The sequence below is a fragment of the Ambystoma mexicanum genome, chromosome 2q (assembly GCF_040938575.1).
Source record: "Ambystoma mexicanum isolate Mex_15411 chromosome 2q, UKY_AmexF1_1, whole genome shotgun sequence".
NCBI lineage: Eukaryota > Metazoa > Chordata > Amphibia > Caudata > Ambystomatidae > Ambystoma > Ambystoma mexicanum.
The window spans coordinates 1,486,165,629-1,486,184,770 of record NC_090924.1 but is presented as its reverse complement, the minus strand read 5'-3'; the positions used below and the strand labels follow the sequence as shown (position 1 = coordinate 1,486,184,770).

The following is a 19,142-nucleotide window of genomic DNA, read 5'->3' as shown; positions in this document are numbered from 1 at the left end:
ACTTCGGCCCACCTGTGGAAAGACTTGAGCCTGTTAACATGGAAAATCTGAGGGGCTACCCCAGAGGTTCCCATGTCAACCAGGTAATTGACCATGCCCATCTTGGAGATTATCCTGAAGGGTCCAGTCCATTTATCCGCCAAATCCTGAGGCTTGGTAGGCTCCATCACGAGGACCTCCTGTCCTGGAGTCCAATCCACTTGCGATGCTTTAAGGTCATGCCAGTACTTATTAATTTCCTGGCTGGCCTTAAGATTCACTGTTGCCTGACCCATCATCTGTGTCATCCTCCGTCTGAGGCCTAACGCATAGTCCCCCACTTGCTTGTCGGGACCTGGAGGGGTGGCCTCCCAACCTTCTCGGATCAAGACGAGGGGCCCCCTCCCGGGATGTCCAAAGAGTAACTCAAAGGGGCTGAAACCAACACCCTCTTGAGGTGCCTCCCTGTAAGCAAACAGCAGGCATGGCAGGAGAAGATCCCACTTCTTCCGGAGGGGCTCTTCCAAAGTGCCTAACATGCCCTTGAGAGTTTTGTTAAATCTCTCAACCAAACCGTTGGGCTGGGGTGGTAAGAGGTGGAGAATTTGTAAGTTACCCCGCATTCTTTCCACATGGTTTTCATGTAACTCGACATGAAGTTGGATCCTCTGTCCGAGACAACCTCCTTAGGGAATCCAACACAGGTGAAAATGCCCAGGAGAGCCCTGGCAACCACCTTGGCCGTAACCGTCCAAAGGGGTATAGCCTCAGGGTACCTGGTGGCATGAGCTACCAAAACTAGGATGAACCGATGTCCACCCGACGTGGGAGGGTCAAGGGGACTGACAATGTCGATGCCAACCCTCTCAAATGGTGTACCCACCACTGGCAATGGTTGCAGTGGGGCGATGACTCTGCCTCCAGTCTTGCCAGACAACTGACAAGTTGGGCAGGTCCTGCAGTGGGACTCCACATCTACTCCCATCTGTGGCCAGTAGAAATGGGCATCAAGCCTCTGCTTAGTCTTCTTGGTACCAAGATGACCAGCCAAGGGCACCTCATGTGCCAACTGCAGCAGGAAAGGCCGGTAAACCTGGGGTACCACCAACTTCTTGAGGGCACCAGGTTCAGGTTTAGTGGGCTCACTAACAAGGAGCTCACCCTCCCAATAAATCCGCCAGGGAGGGTCCCCCTTCAGCCAACAAGCATTGAAGGTCGGGTTGATCCTCCGGGTTAAGAGCCTCTCCCACAGGAAAGTCTTCTGGCTCGTCTCCCACAGGAGTTGAGACGGGATTTATCACTGGACCCAGCCCGTCCAGTGCATGGATCCCAATGGGTGCTGTCGGAACAGCGGGAGGAGTAGGCGCTCCCTCCACAGGGGCGGCCTTCTTATTCCTCCGTTTCTTTCGTGCCTTGGGTTTCCCCATTGACAAGTATACCGGGCTCGCAGCCGGACCCTGTGTGACCTGCGATCGGGTGACTGCCGCAGCAGCCATGGGTAGACCATCCGTGATCATCCCCAATTCGACCACATGGTTTCCCAACAGAATATTCACAGGCATGTTGTCCTGAACCAGGACCGGAAGCTTTGCTGTCTTGTCTCCAATCGTAATGTTGACTAAGGCTACAGGCGATTATTTGGGAGGCCCACCAGCTAACCTGATGGTTCTCACATACATAGTCCTCTGGCTTGAGCAGGGTCCTGTCCACCACTGTCCTGCTTGCCCCAGTGTCTCTCAAACCAGTAGAAGGCTAGCCATTCAGGAGGACACTTCTCAAAAACCTACGAGTGTTTTGCAGGATAGTCACCAGTACTTCTGCGTACTGGTCCCAGGCCCCAAGGGACACTAAGGAAATCGCTACGGGAGCACCGAAGGTGATCCCAGTGGAGGAGGGGAGGACGGTGGCCTCCACCTCAGGTACGGAGTAGGGATAGGTCAGGCTGACAGCCTGGACTCTAAGTGCCTTACCCTTACACTTGGGTCACCCCTTCGGTGATCCAGAGACCCACAATCCCAACATGTGCCGGGCGTGCGGGGTACGGTACTGGAACCACTGGGACCCTGCTTTGCAGCAGGCGGACCACTACTCTTACTCCCACCCATAACAGACTTATCCCCACTAGGATTTTGGGTCTTCGGAGAGGAAGTTTTGGTTTACCCGACTGTGATTGCTTTTGGGACTCCTCAGCTTTCTGAGAGGCCCCCTTTTCTTTGTCCTTGTCCTTCCCACTGGAGTGCTTGGGGGACACCCGGTGGGAGACCCACTTGTCAGCCAACGTAGCCATCTTAAAGGGGTCCAAAATGTTCTGATCAGCAATATACTGACGCAGCTTTGGTGAACAGTCTTCCGAAAAATGCTCAAAAAACAAGAGGTGAGACAATTCAACAAACGTTTTCACTTTGTAACCATCAATCCACCCCATCATGTTCATGTGCGCAGCACTCACCCAGTCAACTCAAGACACATTCTCTCGTTTCCTAAAATCCCTGAACCGTTTAAGATATTGGGTAGGCGTTTTGCCAAACTTGGAGATTAAAGCAGACTTCATGCACTCATACTGACCCCTTTCTTCCATACTCAGCTTCAGGATACAGTCATATCCAGTTTGAGGCACTCTGCTTAACAAACACTTAGCCCAATCTCTCATCAACATCGTGAATTGCACAAGCCATCTCAAACACTTCAATCCATTGGAGTGTATCAGAACCCTCCACATATACACCGACCAAATCCTTCATAAACTTGGTTGCTGGGGACCTGACACTCTCGACTGATTTAGCTGAAGTCTCCACTCGAGCTTTCTGTAGCTGGATTTGCTGACATTCAGTGTCCTTGTCTTTGAGTTCAAGATCCCTATTTTTGAGTTCCACTTGCTGTGCCAACTCCTCTTTCTTAATCTCACCATCTAGTTCCAACTTGTGATATTCAAAGGCTAACTTCATCCTCAATAACTCAAGCTCTAAAGAATTGCTGGGGTTTGGAACAGAGGCAGCAGGAACGGCGGCATTCCCAGAATCGGCTTCGGCGACAACCCCCGGGGTAAAGTGCTCATTCGTTGCATCCCCCCTTCAAGAGTATCACAATCGATCTGGTAGTCCACCAGGGCAGCTATCAGCTCCTCCCTAGACTTATCCACAAAGTCTTATTCCCTGGCTTCACAAGCACTCTGGAGAGCCTCTAAGCTCATCTGAGTCAATTTACCATTCGCAATAGATTCCATTGCTTGTAATGCAGTTATCTTGTACACGACTAGACCTTAATTTAACAAAGTGCAGATATCCTTCGTAAGTGGCACGGTTATACACTGAGTCTTAAAACCATAAGCATCCCACTGCTGCCACCAGCTGTAAAGACCGGAGGGGGGTCTGCACTTCCGTTCTCTATATGGTAGAGGGGAGGCACAGAGACCCCTGCCAAGATTCTCTATTACGGTAGCAATGGACGAGCAATCAATGCCTAGCTTCTCGGGAGGTGATGCGAGCTGGTTCTTAAGTACAGTGTAGTCCCCCAGCCATCACAAAGGAATGTCCACACACTGTATCTGTTAAAACAGTCTTTATATAATTAATATTATTCAAAGTCATATACACGATCACGATAACCCACTTTGTACTCCGAAAATCAACAATGGTAAATATGTACAATTCTAAAGTGGTACCACTAACGTTATTAGATCTTTTTAAAGGGCATACGGTCAGAATGACACAGATCAAAATAAAGAGGAAACCAGCAGTAGAGAGAGGAAGGAAAGCAAGATGGTTGAACAATAGGCAGAGTACTGGCCTCGTTACCTAGACACAGTTCTGTGTGGAGATCCCCCCACCTGGGCAACCTGTAGAAGAAAGATACAAGCCCAGTCCACATATTGTTCACCCTTAGACTTCGAAATAGTTCTGCAACCCCAAAGTACCTGGGTGTTGTAGCGTTCCGCGTCAGGGAAATCGACAACTCTTCTTGAGTGTCCTCCCTTTCAGGCAGGAGTCACGGGTCGTCGAACGTCCGACGGAAAACAGGTCGAGCTACGATGGTGAAGTGGCCGCGTCGTTCCTAGTGGTGCTTGTTGACGGGGAAGCGTAAGTGTCGATAGTTCTGGACCGCAAAGAGTTGAAGAACTGTGGCCCAGCAAGGGCGTCGAGTCGTTGGCATCTCTGTGGTCTTTGGGTGGCGGGAAACCCACCGGTGGATGCTCCTCAGCGTGTCGACGGTTAGGCCTTCTCCAGCAGGATACAGCGGCGACGATGCAGACAAGAGCGTCCTTGGATCAATGAAGTTTCTTAGGCAACGGGAGCACCGCAGATCCAGTCAGCAACGGCGGTCGACGACAGTGACGGACAACAGTCTGGGCGCTTCTCCTTGGAGTTCCATGCCAGTCCCCGTATCGGGTCGGCAGCCTGTCACATGTCTGTCTAACAGGGAGCTTAGGCAACGATCAGCTGTGCACGATGGTCCCACGTAGCTCGGGAAGAGGGCACCTTACCAGGTCCTCTCTGGGTCAGTTCTTGAAACGCAGCAGCTTTCAGATTGCGAAGGAGAGCAACAGCAATTCTTCTCGTCCAGAAGGGCTCAAGGTTAAGCTTCACTCCATTCACTCGTCGCAGTGGAATTCAGCTTCTGAACATGATTCCTATCAGTGAGAGGTCCCCAGATATACTGTTGATCTCCCATTCATTCTGTCATGATCTGCAGAACACGCCGCTTTTGGACCTCATGGTCCTTGTCACAACGGGCTTGCACTCCTTGATACTCCCAACATGGCCGTCTAACGTGCAATATCTTCCTTGTCCTTATGTCAGACGTAGAGTATTTACAAATAGGCCATGCCCCCGCGGGCCCGCGCGTCTCAATGCTACTGCAAGCAGCGACTAGACGTGTGCTCTGTAGTTCGCTACACTGTTGTCCTTGTTCCTGGGCCTCCTAATTCCATTCCCATTACCCTCTTCCTTCCTCCTTGTTTCCCGGACTCGTGTGCTGTGTGCTTACATTCTTCGTTCTGGATCCCAGAGTGTCTGAATCCTGAAGCTCTGAACGCACGCTGGAGCCAGAAGAGGCTTGCGCAGGCTTATACAAGACCAGGTGCGTGTGTAAGAAGACACCGCCCAAGAAATCCTACAAGGATCGCGCCCAGGTGAGAAAAGGGGAATTCCTTGACAGTTTGAGATGCCAAACGACCGAAGTCGAAGCCGACATGGAAGCGGCTGTTCAGGATCTCATGCGTGGCATGCAAGAACTAACGACCGAGGTACAAAATTTAAAGGCGGAAAACGCCACTCTCAAACAATTAGTTCTATCCCGTGATTCTGCCCCAAAGCAAAGCTTATTGCTGGGCCGCCTTGTTGACGAATATGATGGGTGGGCAAAAACCCATCGTGGATTCCTCGATTCTTTTTGGTTCACTTTACTTTTAAGCCCTACTACTTTTCAACCCCTAGGGCTAAGGTTGGCTTCATAATTTCACACTTTTCCGGAAAAGCTCTAACTTGAGCTACGCCCTTAGTCAGTCTGGTGATGCCCTCCTGGATGACTACGACGGTTTCATACGAGCCCTTAAAACATGTTTGACCGACCTGAGCAGGTCTATAGTGCCCAGGAGCGCCTGCTAGACTTTCATCAAGGATCCCAGGATATGCTTTCATATGTAACCCGATTCAAGCAATTGACCAAGGAAGCTGACTGGTCTCCTGAAGCAAGTTCTACACTTTTCAGAAGGGGACTGAATGAGGAGATGAAAGATGAATTGGCCAGAGTGGCTCGCCCAAGCTCGTTACAGGCCCTTTTGGACCTTGCCATGCAAATAGATTTTCATATCCAGGAAAGAAAGGCACAAAAAAGGAAATCCAAAGTAACGCCCCCCGACAGCATCCTTCGAGATTACCTCCAAGACTGACACAAATCCAGGGTCAGCTACTGAACCAGAACCTATGAGGATAGGAGCCTTCCGTGGATCCATATCCATGCAAGAAAGGATGAGAAGGATTCATACGGGGCTATGCATGTACTGTGCCTCGGATAAACACCTGGTTAGAGAATGTCCTCTAGCTCCTCCTCGGCGTTCGGGAAACGCCAGCTCCTGATCCTAGATGGAGAAAGGCTTCGGGAGAGAGATGTTTGCTCCACGTCTATTCCATCCTTGAACTCTCCTGGACAAAACAGCCTAGTGCTTGTACAGGCCCTTCTAGCGCCATCCAAGAATAAGACCTACTCCATTTTGGCCTTGGTTGACTGCGGAGCTATGGGAGTATTCATTGATCAGGATTGGGTTACGCGTCACCACATTCCGTACGAGACACGAAGTACCATGCAACCGGTGGAAGCGATCGATGGAAGACCCCTCACTTCAGGGCCTATAAACCTGCAGACTAAAGCGATACAACTTTCAATAAACCATCACCAAGAGCTGATCAGATTTGACATCATTAAGTCTGCCCATTATCCCATGGTCCTGGGTATGCCCTGGTTACAGAAGCATAATCTTTATATCAACTGGGCAGCAGGATCCTTATTTCTTGGATCTGAGTTTTGTATGTCTCACTGTCTATTCCTGGAATCATCCGTGACACCTTCCAAAGAACCATCAATAGATCAGCAAGTTCCACTCATGGTTTCCAATATGACATCGGTTCCAAAGGCCTATCGGAGTTATGCTGATGTGTTCTCAACCCCCATAGTCCAGGCTCTACCCCCTCACAGACCTGAAGACTGCGCCATAGACACAGAACCCTCAGCAGTGATTCCCTTTGGGAGGATGTTCATCCTATCCGAACCTGAAAAGAGAGCCCTACGAGAATACTTGGATGCCAACCTTGAAAATGGCACCATAAGACCATCGAAATCCCCAGCTGGAGCCTCACTGTTTTTTGTTCCCAAGAAGGACACCAAGGAACTTAGACCTTGCCTTGATTATCGTGGATTAAATCAATGCACCCTCAAGGACCGCTACCCTTTACCCTTGATCTCAGATATCCTGGACGCGGTGAGAGGAGCTGTAATCTTCACGAAACTGGATCTCAGGGGTGCCTATTATCTGATCCGTATCAGGGAAGGAGACGAATGGAAAACAGCCTTTCGAACACCCTTTGGACACTTCGACTATCTGGTAATGCCCTTTGGACTTCCTAATGCCCCTGCCGTCTTTCAACGTTTCATGGATAGGGTGTTCTCCAATATGCTGTTCATCTTCATCATCGTCTACCTGGATGATATCCTGATCTATTCCAAGGACCTTCTAAGGCATGAAGAACATGTCAAGGCTGTCTTACGACTATGTGAACATAGCCAAACCCGAGAAATGCCTGTTTAATGTGACCTCTGTTCATTACCTAGGATTTGTCCTTAGTCCAGAAGGAATTGGTATGGATCAGTCGAAGGTAAAAGCCATATTATCCTGGCCGGTTCCAACTTCTGTGAAACAAGTTCAATCCTTCCTGGGGCTAGCCAATTTCTACCGGAAGTTCATACCCACCTTTTCTGAGATTGTTCAGCTGATCATTGCACTCTTGAAGAAAGACACTCCCTTTCTCTGCTCTACACCTCAAGACAAGGCATTCCAACATTTAAAGACAGAGTTTACTCAAGCCCCATCCTAGCACAACCTGACATAAATCGACCATTCATAGTGGAGACGGATGCCTCTAACTACGCCATAGGAGTAGTGCTGAAGCAAGAGTTTGAGGACAAGATGGAACACCCCATTGCTTCTCTTTCAAGAACTCTGACTTCCAGTGAGACACATTACTCTGTCCTGGAAAAGGAACTGTTAGCCATCCGTCAAGCCTTCACCGAATGGCGACACCTACTCCTGGGAGCGAGACATCCAGTCCAGGTCGGCACAGACCATCGGAATCTTCAAGTTCTACAATCCTTGGAGTGTAGGAACAGTCGTCAGGCCCGTTGGGCCTTCTTCTTTGCCCAGTACCAGTTCCACATCCATCATGTCCCCGGATCACAGAACATAATTGCTGATGCCTTATCCCGACGTCCTGACTACGAAACAATTGAAGACCGGACCTATCCCAAGATGTTTCCCCACACGATTTTTGTAGCCCAAGCAGTCAGTCTCCTCGAAGAAATTCGGATACAAACCCAATGCTCTGAACTCTGGAAGGATATTTCAAGGAAGAACCAATGGAATCTAAGAATCAAGGATGGATACTTGTTAAAGGATAATGCTCTAGTCATCCCCACACAGAAATTACAACAAAGGATAATCAACCTCTGCCACGATACCCTTAATTCTGGACATCGTGGCATCACCAACACCCTCCGTTTTATACAAAGACAATTTTGGTGGCCTAGAATGAAGACAGACGTACAACTGTACATCCAAGCCTGTTCTATTTGTAGTCAGAGCAAACACGATAACAAGAGACCAGCAGGTCTCCTACTACAACCTATTCTACCAACAAGACCATGGGAATTCATCGCTACAGACTTCATTGTGGAATTGCCACCTTCCAGGGGATACACGACTATCATGGTTACCATTGACTTGTTCACTCACATGGCTCACTTTACACCCCTGCATAAACTACCGTCCTCATCAGAGCTAGCTGGAATCTTCCTGGAACACATTTTCCGCCTACATTGACTTCCTTCCAAGATCATATCAGACCGAGGACCTCAATACGTCTCTCAATTCTGGAAACATCTCTGTCGCATTCTGGGAATCCACTGTGCTCTCTCATCAGGTTATCATCCACAAACCAATGGAGCTACGGAACGTGTAAACCAGAACCTGGAACAATACCTTCGCTGTTTCGCCACTAAGGTTCAGGACGACTGGTCGCTCCTAATACCTGTGGCTGAGTTTGCGTACAACAATTCAGATCAGTCGGCAATCAACACCAGCCCCTTTTATTGCAGTCAAGGATTTCATCCATCAGTGTTACCTTCTGTTCTTCCACATTCCACACCTATTCCTACCGTTGACTCCTGGATGGAAACACTCATCAATGTACACAAGGAAGCCAAGGAACACTTAGAGAAGGCCAGAATACGAACTAAACAAAATGCTGATTCTAAAAGAAGACCAGGGCCTTTAAATGCAGTTGATGATCAAGTCTGGTTGTCCTTGAAGCTACTACCCCGACACTTACGGCAAAACAAACTGGCCCCCCGGTACTATGGTCCATTTCCCATCAAGGAAATCATAAATCCTGTCTCATACCGACTCAAGCTACCTGACTGCTGGAAGAAGATTCACCCAGTTTTTCACACTTCTTTATTAAAACCCTACATCCGATCTTCCTGGAAATCTTGCAGACCCACTCCGGTGGTGGTGGACGACCAAGTGGAATATGAACTGTCCCGAATATGCGATCCCAGGTATAAACGGGGTCAGCTTCAATACATGGTTGAATGGAAAGGATATCCTCCAAGTGAAAGAACCTGGGAACCAGCTTCTAACCTGAATACCTCTCAATTGCTCAGAAGATACCATCTCATACACCCGGGCAAACCCGGTGGAACGAGTCTTCGGAGGGGGAATGCTGTCATGATCCACAGAACATGCCCTTTTTGGACCTCATGGTCCTTTTCACAACGGGGCTTGCACTCCTTGATACACCGAATATGGCCGTCTAACGTGCAACATCCTCCTTGTCCTTATGATAGACGTAGCGTATTTATAAATAGGCTGCGCCCCCGCGGGCCCGCGCTGCTCAATGCTACTGCAAGCAGCGACTAGACGTGTGCTCCGTAGTTCGCTACACTGTTGTCCTTGTTCCTGGACCTCCTAATTCCATTCCCATTACCCTCTTTCTTCCTCCTTGTTTCCCGGACTTGTGTGCTGTGTGCTTACCCTCTTCATTCCTGGATCCCGGAGTGTCTGAACCCTGGAGCTGTGAACGCACGCTGGAGCCAGAAGAGGCTCGTGGGGCTTATACAAGACCAGGTCCGTGCGTAAGAAGACACCGCCCAAGAAATCCTACAAGGTTCGCTCCCAGGTGAGAAAAGGGGAATTCCTTGACACATTCCGCTGGGTTGCACTCAAGCATCCAATCACAACTGCGGGCATTCATGCAGGCAGTCAACCAATCAGGTACATGAGGTATTCAGGCCATTCACTTCTCTCCAGACACTCACAACAAGTTATATGTATTGGGACAAGTACCAAGCCATTCAACACTCCAAGCTGCATTCATACCGGTTTCGGGCAGGGCTCTCTCTACCATTGTGTCAAACACCAGACTGTCACAACATAGAATGCATATTGGTCACACAATCCATTCACCCAGGTCCCACCCACAGGCGTACCCACAACATACGGTCGTTGAGAAGGCTCCAGCCAGTCTGATCGGCACTTCTCCACACTACCATATATGGAACTTTTACCTAACAGCCAGTCAGGGGGAAGGGACAGAGGCAGGGCTTCCCGGGACTTCGGGAAGATCAGGGTAACAGGTGATGGAAGGCAAGAGGCCATCGGGGCCATTTTGTCTCCATCAGGAATCTACCGATTCCAATGAAAGGGCCTGGGCATCCCAAAATGGAGGACGCTCAGGGCACCGGTCATTTCAGCACCGAGCTGCCACCAGCCGTTACCCTGCTCTCTGGGTCACACACAGGTGCCCAAAAACATACATTAGGGGCCCAGGGTTGTACCCCTACCCATGGGTGCCATAAGGGTATCCCAGGGGTCTGTTCACCAAACCAAAAGAGAGAGCTGCACCGCCAGGAGTCCCACATGAACTCCTGCATGGAAAACACGACAGAACACACGATAAAAAGCAGTAAAGGACAAGGATACGGAGGCCCTGTCCCTCCGATGTATTTCCAGCATCACAAACATGTACATGTTGCCTCTAGAGGAGTGAATCACTTGCCCAATGAAAGCGACTTGCAAATCTGACCAAGGCAGTGTCATTCCCCTTTTTAGTAGGGGAGGTCTGTGTGTGAGTGAATTGGGTTGGAAATGAGCACACACAAGACACCCGTTGAGGTAAGTGTCGAGGTCCTGGCCCATGTGTGGGCCAGTAGGCAACCTTGTGCAAGATTTCCAATGTCATATGAAACCGTCTATGACCGGCAGTGGCTGCATCATGGGCATGGTTCAACATCAGGTTTCAGAGTGAGGTAGGTACCAACCACTGGTTCCATCCAGATAGGGCTCTCCTTACCAGCAAACCGTCTTGGATCCGGAACATCTTGGAAAACTTCATCAACACCCAGAGATCCTCTTTACCAGCATACTCTGATTCTGTCAGAGGAAAACTCACGGTATCTTCAATGTGTTGATAGAATTTTCCAATAATTGGGTACTCTTTCTGTGCAGTGAGCAAATCTGCATCTGGGGTATCTGTATTCTAATGGGCAGTCGAGAGGTCCCTGTTGGCACGTGTTTGTGAGCTGGTGACAGCAGTGACTTGAATTTCACCCCACAGGGATTCCATTTCTATGAAATCCCCCTGAAGAGGTCTGGTTTTAGCCAGCTGGTCAACCAGGTAATTTCCTGTCTTATCTGGACCCTCTATTTAGGATTGACCTCTCTTCTTCCAATAGATGGGGCATCTCGTTGGAAGTCACCAGATTATTGATTGATTGGATCACTTTGGCATGCTTTAGGGTTTGTTGTTGGCACAAAGCAAGCCTTTATTCTTCCAGTTAATCAGGTGCTCCACAAACCCATTCCTGACATAATTGGAGTCAGTGATTATGACCAGTCTTTCATCAATTCTGCCACCTGACTAATTCATGGTCCTATGTTGTAACCAGCCGAGGGTTCTGGGGTATCATTCACCCTGGCATTCCCAATTCCAGCCACAAGTTATTTTCCCCTGTTAGTATCCCATCCACAAAAACTGTGTATCCCCTGGCACGTGTCTTTTTCCTAGACCTTGTCCGGGGAAGTTAAGTATGCCTCCATGTTGTTGTTGGTCATTAGACTTTCATCCTCAACAGTTTCCTTGAGCACAATCGTGTAAGTCCACCAACCCTTGCGTAGGGGCACTCTCCTTGTTTGTGCCATATCTGACCTCCACAGGAAAGCCTTGCATGGACAGAATCCAGGAAGTAATTCTGGAATTACTGATGTTCCCTGCTCGGATTCTGTCACTTTGTAAATATTGCAAGGGAGGAGTCTCGACAAATATGTGCTGCCGCTGGATGAACGGGCGGTAGTTCAATGCCCATACCATTGCCAGGAGTTCCTTTTCACAGTTATTGCATTTTATAACCCCCGCTGCCCCCAACGGCCATCACTACCAAACATGGGGAGCGGGGGACACCCCTGCAGCCTCTGCTCCCCATGTTCAGTAGTTAACCAATTTTTTCGATTTTAATCGATCGAATGGTCCTGGCAGAAGTCAACCAGATGTACCATTCGATCAATTGGAATCGATCAAATTGGGTAATACCATTTAACTGCCTCAGATTGTTCCAGACCACACGCCCACTTGACTGCAGCCTTTAATAAATGGAGCAAAAGTCCAAGTGACCTCAGCGTTTTCGTCAAGGAACTTTTGACTATAATTAGTGAGTCCAGGAAGGTTTCTTAATTCTCACAGAGTATGAGGGTCTTTTAATTTCATTAAGGCTTCCACCTCTTTTGCCTGAGGAATCAGACCCTGAGGGGTGATCCTGTGCCCTAAGGGGTTCACTCAGGTCTTACACCACTGTCTTCTGAAAGGACCGTTTTATTCCGGCTTTCTGCAACTCTGTTAGAACATAGCAGATTTCTGCTATATGCTCCTCCACAGTTGAGCTCTTGATTAGAACATAATCTACATAGGCCAAGGTTCCCATTTCTCCCAAATCGCCTTTTTGCTGTGTCGCGGAGGAGAATGTAGCAGTGGCAACAGACATAGAGAACATCCACTACCACGAAATAAACTCAAAGTGAAGGGAATGACCCCGGAGGGGAAACAGTTACTGCGATTTGATGGTCATGACCTGGCCGAAGGGCACGGATGGATCTAGACAGGAGGTGGCTTCTGAGGCCACAGCAACGAAGAACGCGCTCAGGGCTCCGCAGTCAGGATTCAGTTGTGCTGTGAATGGCACTTTTGAGGACTGTTTTCAGTCCTTTCCCAGAGAGTACTTGTGGGAATAGGAATGTGGCTGTTTTGAATCTCAGCCGAAATTCCCTTTGCACCACAAGCTGCTCTTTGGGATCTGGCTCCAGCTACCATGGGCCTTGCCCACTCCCCCTTTTTGCCTCGTTATCGGCCTCTGCCTTCTGAACACCGCGCCTGGGCGATAACCACAGCAAATCCAGGGCAATTCACCACACTACTGTTACAGATGAGACGGGGTGTGTGCTGGGCCTGCGACACTGGTGGTATATGCATTCTAAACACTGAACGCCCACGGATGTGTGCACTGTGTTCTGTCTAACTGACTCTGCACTATATCGCTCCCCAGTGTGAGGGCTGATCACCTGCTCTCTGGGTTCTGGCTTCCGTGACCACATGCTTTGGCCTTGCCCCTTTGTCCTTGAATTCGGCCCCTGCCTCCATGACATCCCGCCTGGGCGAACCCCACAGCGAAACCAGGCTTTTTACTCAATATGGCAGCTACATCTTTGTCATCCATGGGGACACTTTGACTTTCTGACTTCCCCAAACGCCACACACCCAGCCAATTTAGTGGCTGGTTTAAGAGCGTATTACATCTTGGTGTTTGTTAAACCTTTACTCCTGTAATCTGCTGTCCTTGCTTTCTACATCATGTCTGACGCTGTTTTCCCCATTCCTACTCATTGCACATTTCATTCCTCTGCTCCTCGTTCCTCTACCCATAATATAGATAACCTTACAGTCCTTGCTTCCCTTATTCTACCTCTACTAACCGTGCTCTTTGGAATGTCCATTCGCTATGCAATAAACCTCATTCAGTTCTGGATATTTTTCTACGTCTAAATCTTAATTTCATGTGTATTACTGAAACTTGGCTCTCATCTTCAATACCTCTATTCCTGCTTTTCTTTCTAAGTCCGCTACTGCTTTCATGCACACTCCCCGTCGTGTGGCACGTGAAGGCGGTACAGGCATTCCCTTTTCCTCATCTCTTGTTACCTCTCCTCCACTTTCTCCTCCCACCTTTCCGCCATTTGAATATTCCACAATTACCTTTGTAAAACTGTATTCTCTTACTTTTCTACTGGTCGAACGCCCTCGCGGCTCGGCTGTTACTTTCTGTGAGGATATTGATACCGTACTCTCTATCTTCTTCTACCCCACTCATACTCTTGGGCAACTTTAATCTCCATCTTTTGGCCATCCAAGCTTCACTTCCATTTCTTGCTATCCTTGATTCTTCCCACCTCTCTGCTCTTCCCCCTCCCCTTCCCATGTTTCCGGCTCCAGTCCGGATCTTATATTCATCTCCTCATCACTGTGCTCTTCTGTCTCTGCTTTGCACATCTTATCGTCTGATCATCTTCTTCTCGCTTTCTCTATTGTTCCTCCTCCTAGACTACCTCCTTTAGCTGGTTCTAAGGCAACCACCTACTTGCGATCTCTGCGCTTTTAATACCCCTCTACTTCATCCTGCATTTCTATTCCTCCGTCTCATTCCAGACATTGTCTGCCCACTCTGATGATGATGCTGCAACTACTTTCCTCTTTTCTTTCCTCTTCTCGTTATACCTTCTATCCGGCTTCTTATTTTCTCCCTCTTGCAAACCCTCCCCCAACCCTGACTCTCTTCCTATTTCTGCTCAATCCGTCTTCGATTCCCTCCTTTTCATCCCATCACTGTCTCCGACAAGGCTCTTCTTGCAGCGTAATTATTGCTCTCTTCTGGTTGACCAATCTGCTCACCAGCGGTGTCTGTTTCAATCTCTCTCTCAATTCCTAACACTGCCTGTCCCATATAATTTCCTCCACTTTGCTCTTACTGCTTCTGACTTTGCAACATATTTTTCTACTAAAGTCACTTCTGTTCGTGTTGCCATTGTTCCCTCAACCTTTTCCTCTGCACCTGCTTCCTGCACCTCCTTAATCTCTTCCTTTCCCCCACCAACTTGGAGACCTCTTCTCTTCTGACCCATTCCATCCAACTGGTTCACCTTTTGACCATATATATTCCATCTTCTCTAATACCTAAAGTTTAGCCTTCTCTTGTCTTCTATCGTGCCAATCTTCTTACCACCTCTTTTCACATTGATCTTTCCTTCTTGTTTTAAGCTGGCTTATATTCTTCCTAGTCTTAAAAAGTCAACTCTTGACCCGTTTCTCCCTTCTAACCTCCGTCCAATTTCTCTTCTTCCCTATCTCTCGAAATTACTCGAGAGTCTAGCCTATACTCCGGTTTCTATCTTGGTTAATGATAACTCTATTTTTCCCTCTTTCCAGCCTGGCTTCTGTCTTTGTCACTCAACTGAGACTGCTCATCTCTCTGTTTGAGATTCCTTGCTCTCTGCCCGTTACACCAAGCATTCCTCTCTTTTCAAACATTTAGATCTGTCTGTGGCTTTTCGACACAGTTGATCTAACTTTGCTCTTGGCTACTTTGGCTTCGTTTGAGTTTGCTGACTCTGTTCTTGCTTGGTTTTGTTGCTATGGCTTTAACCATTCTTATTCTGTCTCCTGGGACGGTTCCTCCTCTGAAATGTTTCCCCTTCATGGCATCCCCCAAGGCTCTGTTCTTGGCCCTTTCTCTTCTCCCTTTATACTTCTCCTCTTGCTGAAATTATCTCATCCTTTGGGATTTCCCACCACTTTTTATGCCGATGACATGAAATATATTCTCTTTCTCTTCATTTATTCTGGCTATCCACGATAAACTGTCTTCCTGTTTGCTTGCTATCAAATCTTAGATGTCAGACCACTTCCTTGTCCTTGACCCATCAAAACTGAAGTTCTCCTCTTCCCTGCCACCACTATTCCCCATTCGAATACCTCTGTCTCTTTCCCTCCTTTCTCTCTATCTCTTTCCAGAACTGCTCGTAATCTCATCCTTTACCTTGACACAGACTTATCCTTTTCCCTTCACATTTCTACTATCTCCCGATCTTGTCACTTCCATCTCTTTAATATTCGTAAAGCTCGCTTTTTTCTCACTTTTGGCCCTACCAAACTCCTGATCTTATCAGGTAAAGGCCAGCTTGTATTGGTCTTTCCTTCTCACCGGTATTGTTCAGTAGCCGTTGGTCAAGTCAATGGCGGTGTCCACCTTTGGCCCTTGGATCTGTGCCAGCCCTTGATTGATGTTGGGAAGTGGCCATCTTGACATATGGACCCGTTTGTTTATTTAAATGTATTTATTTCTATAGTGCTAGAGCAAAAACCTGTGGGGATAGAAGTGCTTAAACAAAAACAGACAAAACAAAAGACATAACACCCTAAGTTTTCTCCTATTAGGAAGCCAAGACAGCCTGCTATATAGATAACCTGGGCTTTTCCCATAGAGACGATAAAGTCCGAAATAGGCAGCCAATGTAGGGATCTCCTGGTATCAGTTACATGATCGGGTTTCCGCAACCCCAATACCACACGAACAGCATTTTTTTAGACAACCTGCCATTGGTTGATTTCACCCTCACCAATGCCCTGCAGAAGGCTAGTGCAGTAATCAAGGCAAGCTCCAAGAGTGGCACGAGCTAGAGTGGTGCAGTTATGGGAGTCACGAAAAGGTCCAAGCTGAGCAAGTAGCTTAATGTATTAAGAAGTGTGTGATACCAGGCTGCTGATGTGAGCCTTCATGCTTCGCTTTGATCAAGAACTTCTCCAATAGTCATGACTTGTATATGGCCCATCGGTCTGCACATTGTCTCCATTAACCGTTTTGTTTAAGTATCCCCAGTACCGGGATATTAAAGGTACTGTGGATCAAACAAATTGTCCCATAAGATTCTAACAATCTCTGTGAGTGGCTCCATGGACGCGTGTTGTAACAGGTATTGCGTAACAAATATTGGAGCCATCTCTGGGTCTGTGGTAAAGTGTTTGAATGAATAGATGCGCATTATTGGGTGCATTCAAAGTCCCCAAACTTAAGTCCCTTTCACCATGAAAAGCAGGATTTTTCATTACTGACACAAAAACAGCTTTGCATGTGTGATTGCAAATGAAAACGGAAGGGCCACGTGAACAAGGCCTACCTGTCCTTGCTCAAAGAAAAGAAGCATTTTAGTTCACAGAGCAGTAGGGATTTTGGTAAAAATGCATAGGGTAATTATGATTTGACCCACACTTTTGGTTTAAAATAAACACAGGATGATTTAGCAGTGTTTTTCAGACCCTCCCTACTTTGGTCTGTGTTGTGGAAGTCGGACAGAAAAATTGGAATGATTTAGGACATTTTTGATTTTCCAGGGGATACCCACAGTTTATGTGGTCAGGTGCTCCTACCATGTTATGAGATATGATATGATATGGCATCTATAAGGTGCCTATACACAAGTGTTGGAAATAACGGAAAAAGAACTGTAAAGGTGTGCAGTGTGTCAAACAGAATTTTCTGTACTGCAAAATGCACATCAAGAGTGTGTGGAAATTTTGAGCTCACTGCAACATAAGTTTCATTATCAGACTAGCCATAATAGAGGGTTGTTAAATGACATTGTGGCCCTTAAGCAACAGATCAAGACCTTAGAAATGGAAAATAGTCAATTAAAGAAATGGACTCGCAAAGTGTTTGGTGAAATACACCAAGGTATGAGTACTCTGAAACGACAGAGGACTCTGCTGGTTCAGGAAAAATACCTCTTGACCTCTTGAATCAGGATAACAGCATCATATTACAGAGGATAAATCAGTTGGAAATGGAGGTAGAAAAGGGACAGTCAGGTTCTCAGGAAATGACCAGAATTAGTGAAGAAAGAAATGAGCTAGAAAGACGTGAGACAAATAGAAGCTAACATCATAAACATCAGCAGCTATTGCCAGCAGAAGGCAACTCACTAGGGGGACTGTGTACTCTTTAAATGCATGTATTATATTATGGACGCGTTGTGTGGCATGTGGCATACCTGGGAGCATACAACTATGGCCTGCCGTTTCAAAATGCTGTATGGCCGTGATGCACTGGGACAACCTTCCCCAGTATCATTCTGGCTCCCATCCCTCCTGTGAGGATATCCCCCTCCCCTATTGTAATGCCCTCCCTTGATTGTACAGTGCTCTATTACTTTCTCACAAGGCTTGCGCTCTGATAAACCGTGTGGGCCCCTCTGCTTAATCTTTGCAGGACAGAGTGCCCCGCGTGGCTCTCTTGGGGTCCGGCGGGGGACTGCGGGCGATGATCACACTCATGGGAACGCTCTCGGAACTTGCCACTCAAGACCTCTTGGACTCCATCATGTACCTCTGCGGCGTCTCCGGCTCTACATGGTGAGTACCACTGTACGGCACAGAGCGGTGGCCGCATGCCACTTCTGCTTGTCCAATGTGCACACACACACGCACACGCACACAACCCCACACACACACACCCCACACACACACACACACACACCCACACACACACCCCACACACACGCACACACACACCCCACACACACAGACACACACACATTGTTTGAGTGTCCACCTGTGCATAACCCATAATGCACCCTGCCTCAGGCTATTGATGGGTCTTTGAAGGTGTCGAGGGTCCCTTATTAAAAGTCATTTTTCCCTGCAGTTCAGGATAATCACTCTATGTCCATTAGGATTCTAGGTAACTCTGTTCTCGACAAACAAGGTGAATATAAAATGGGGTTGTGGGAAGGTCCCCTTTTTATTACACTTGATAGAGAAGTAGGAAGGGAGGCCAGAATGCCCACTTTCCAGACTACAGCATTCACCAGATGAGACGGCTTTGTAAATGTAGAGGTTATGACCATACTTGCCAACCCTACCGATTTAGGCGGTAGGATACCGCTTTTTGAGCAGTACTACCGCCTACCGCTTTATTAGCAACAAATACTGATTTAAAAAAAAAAAGAATATATATATTATTTTTTGTTATTTTTTTTTTACATTTTTTTTTTTTGCCCTTGCCAGCTCGGGGGAGTCTTTCAAGAGCTCCCCCGAGCTGGCGTAGCGGGAGAAGGTGTGGCATGCAGGATTTTGATGTCAAAAGGCACCCACAGCGGTGGGCTAAATGCGCCCCTCCGCCGTGGGTGCCTTTGACAAAAGGCGCCATTAGCCCCCCACCACGCCAGCTCGGGAGAGTCTTTCAAGGGCTCCCCCAAGCTGGGGTGGTGGCAGAAGGCGTGGCAGGCGCCTTATTGTCATTGA

The 19,142-nt window shown here is 47.9% G+C and overlaps 1 protein-coding gene across 3 annotated transcripts in view; it reads left to right on the top strand.

Moving 5' to 3' along the window:
• LOC138570308 (cytosolic phospholipase A2 gamma-like) overlaps positions 1 to 19,142 on the top strand; it is a 642,279-nt gene that overhangs the window by 262,710 nt on the left and 360,427 nt on the right. For all 3 annotated transcript variants that reach the window (XM_069649085.1, XM_069649084.1, XM_069649086.1), the window contains exon 5: positions 18,109 to 18,251. In XM_069649085.1, the coding sequence (XP_069505186.1) occupies positions 18,109 to 18,251 (143 nt within the window). The remainder of the gene's footprint in view (positions 1 to 18,108; positions 18,252 to 19,142) is intronic.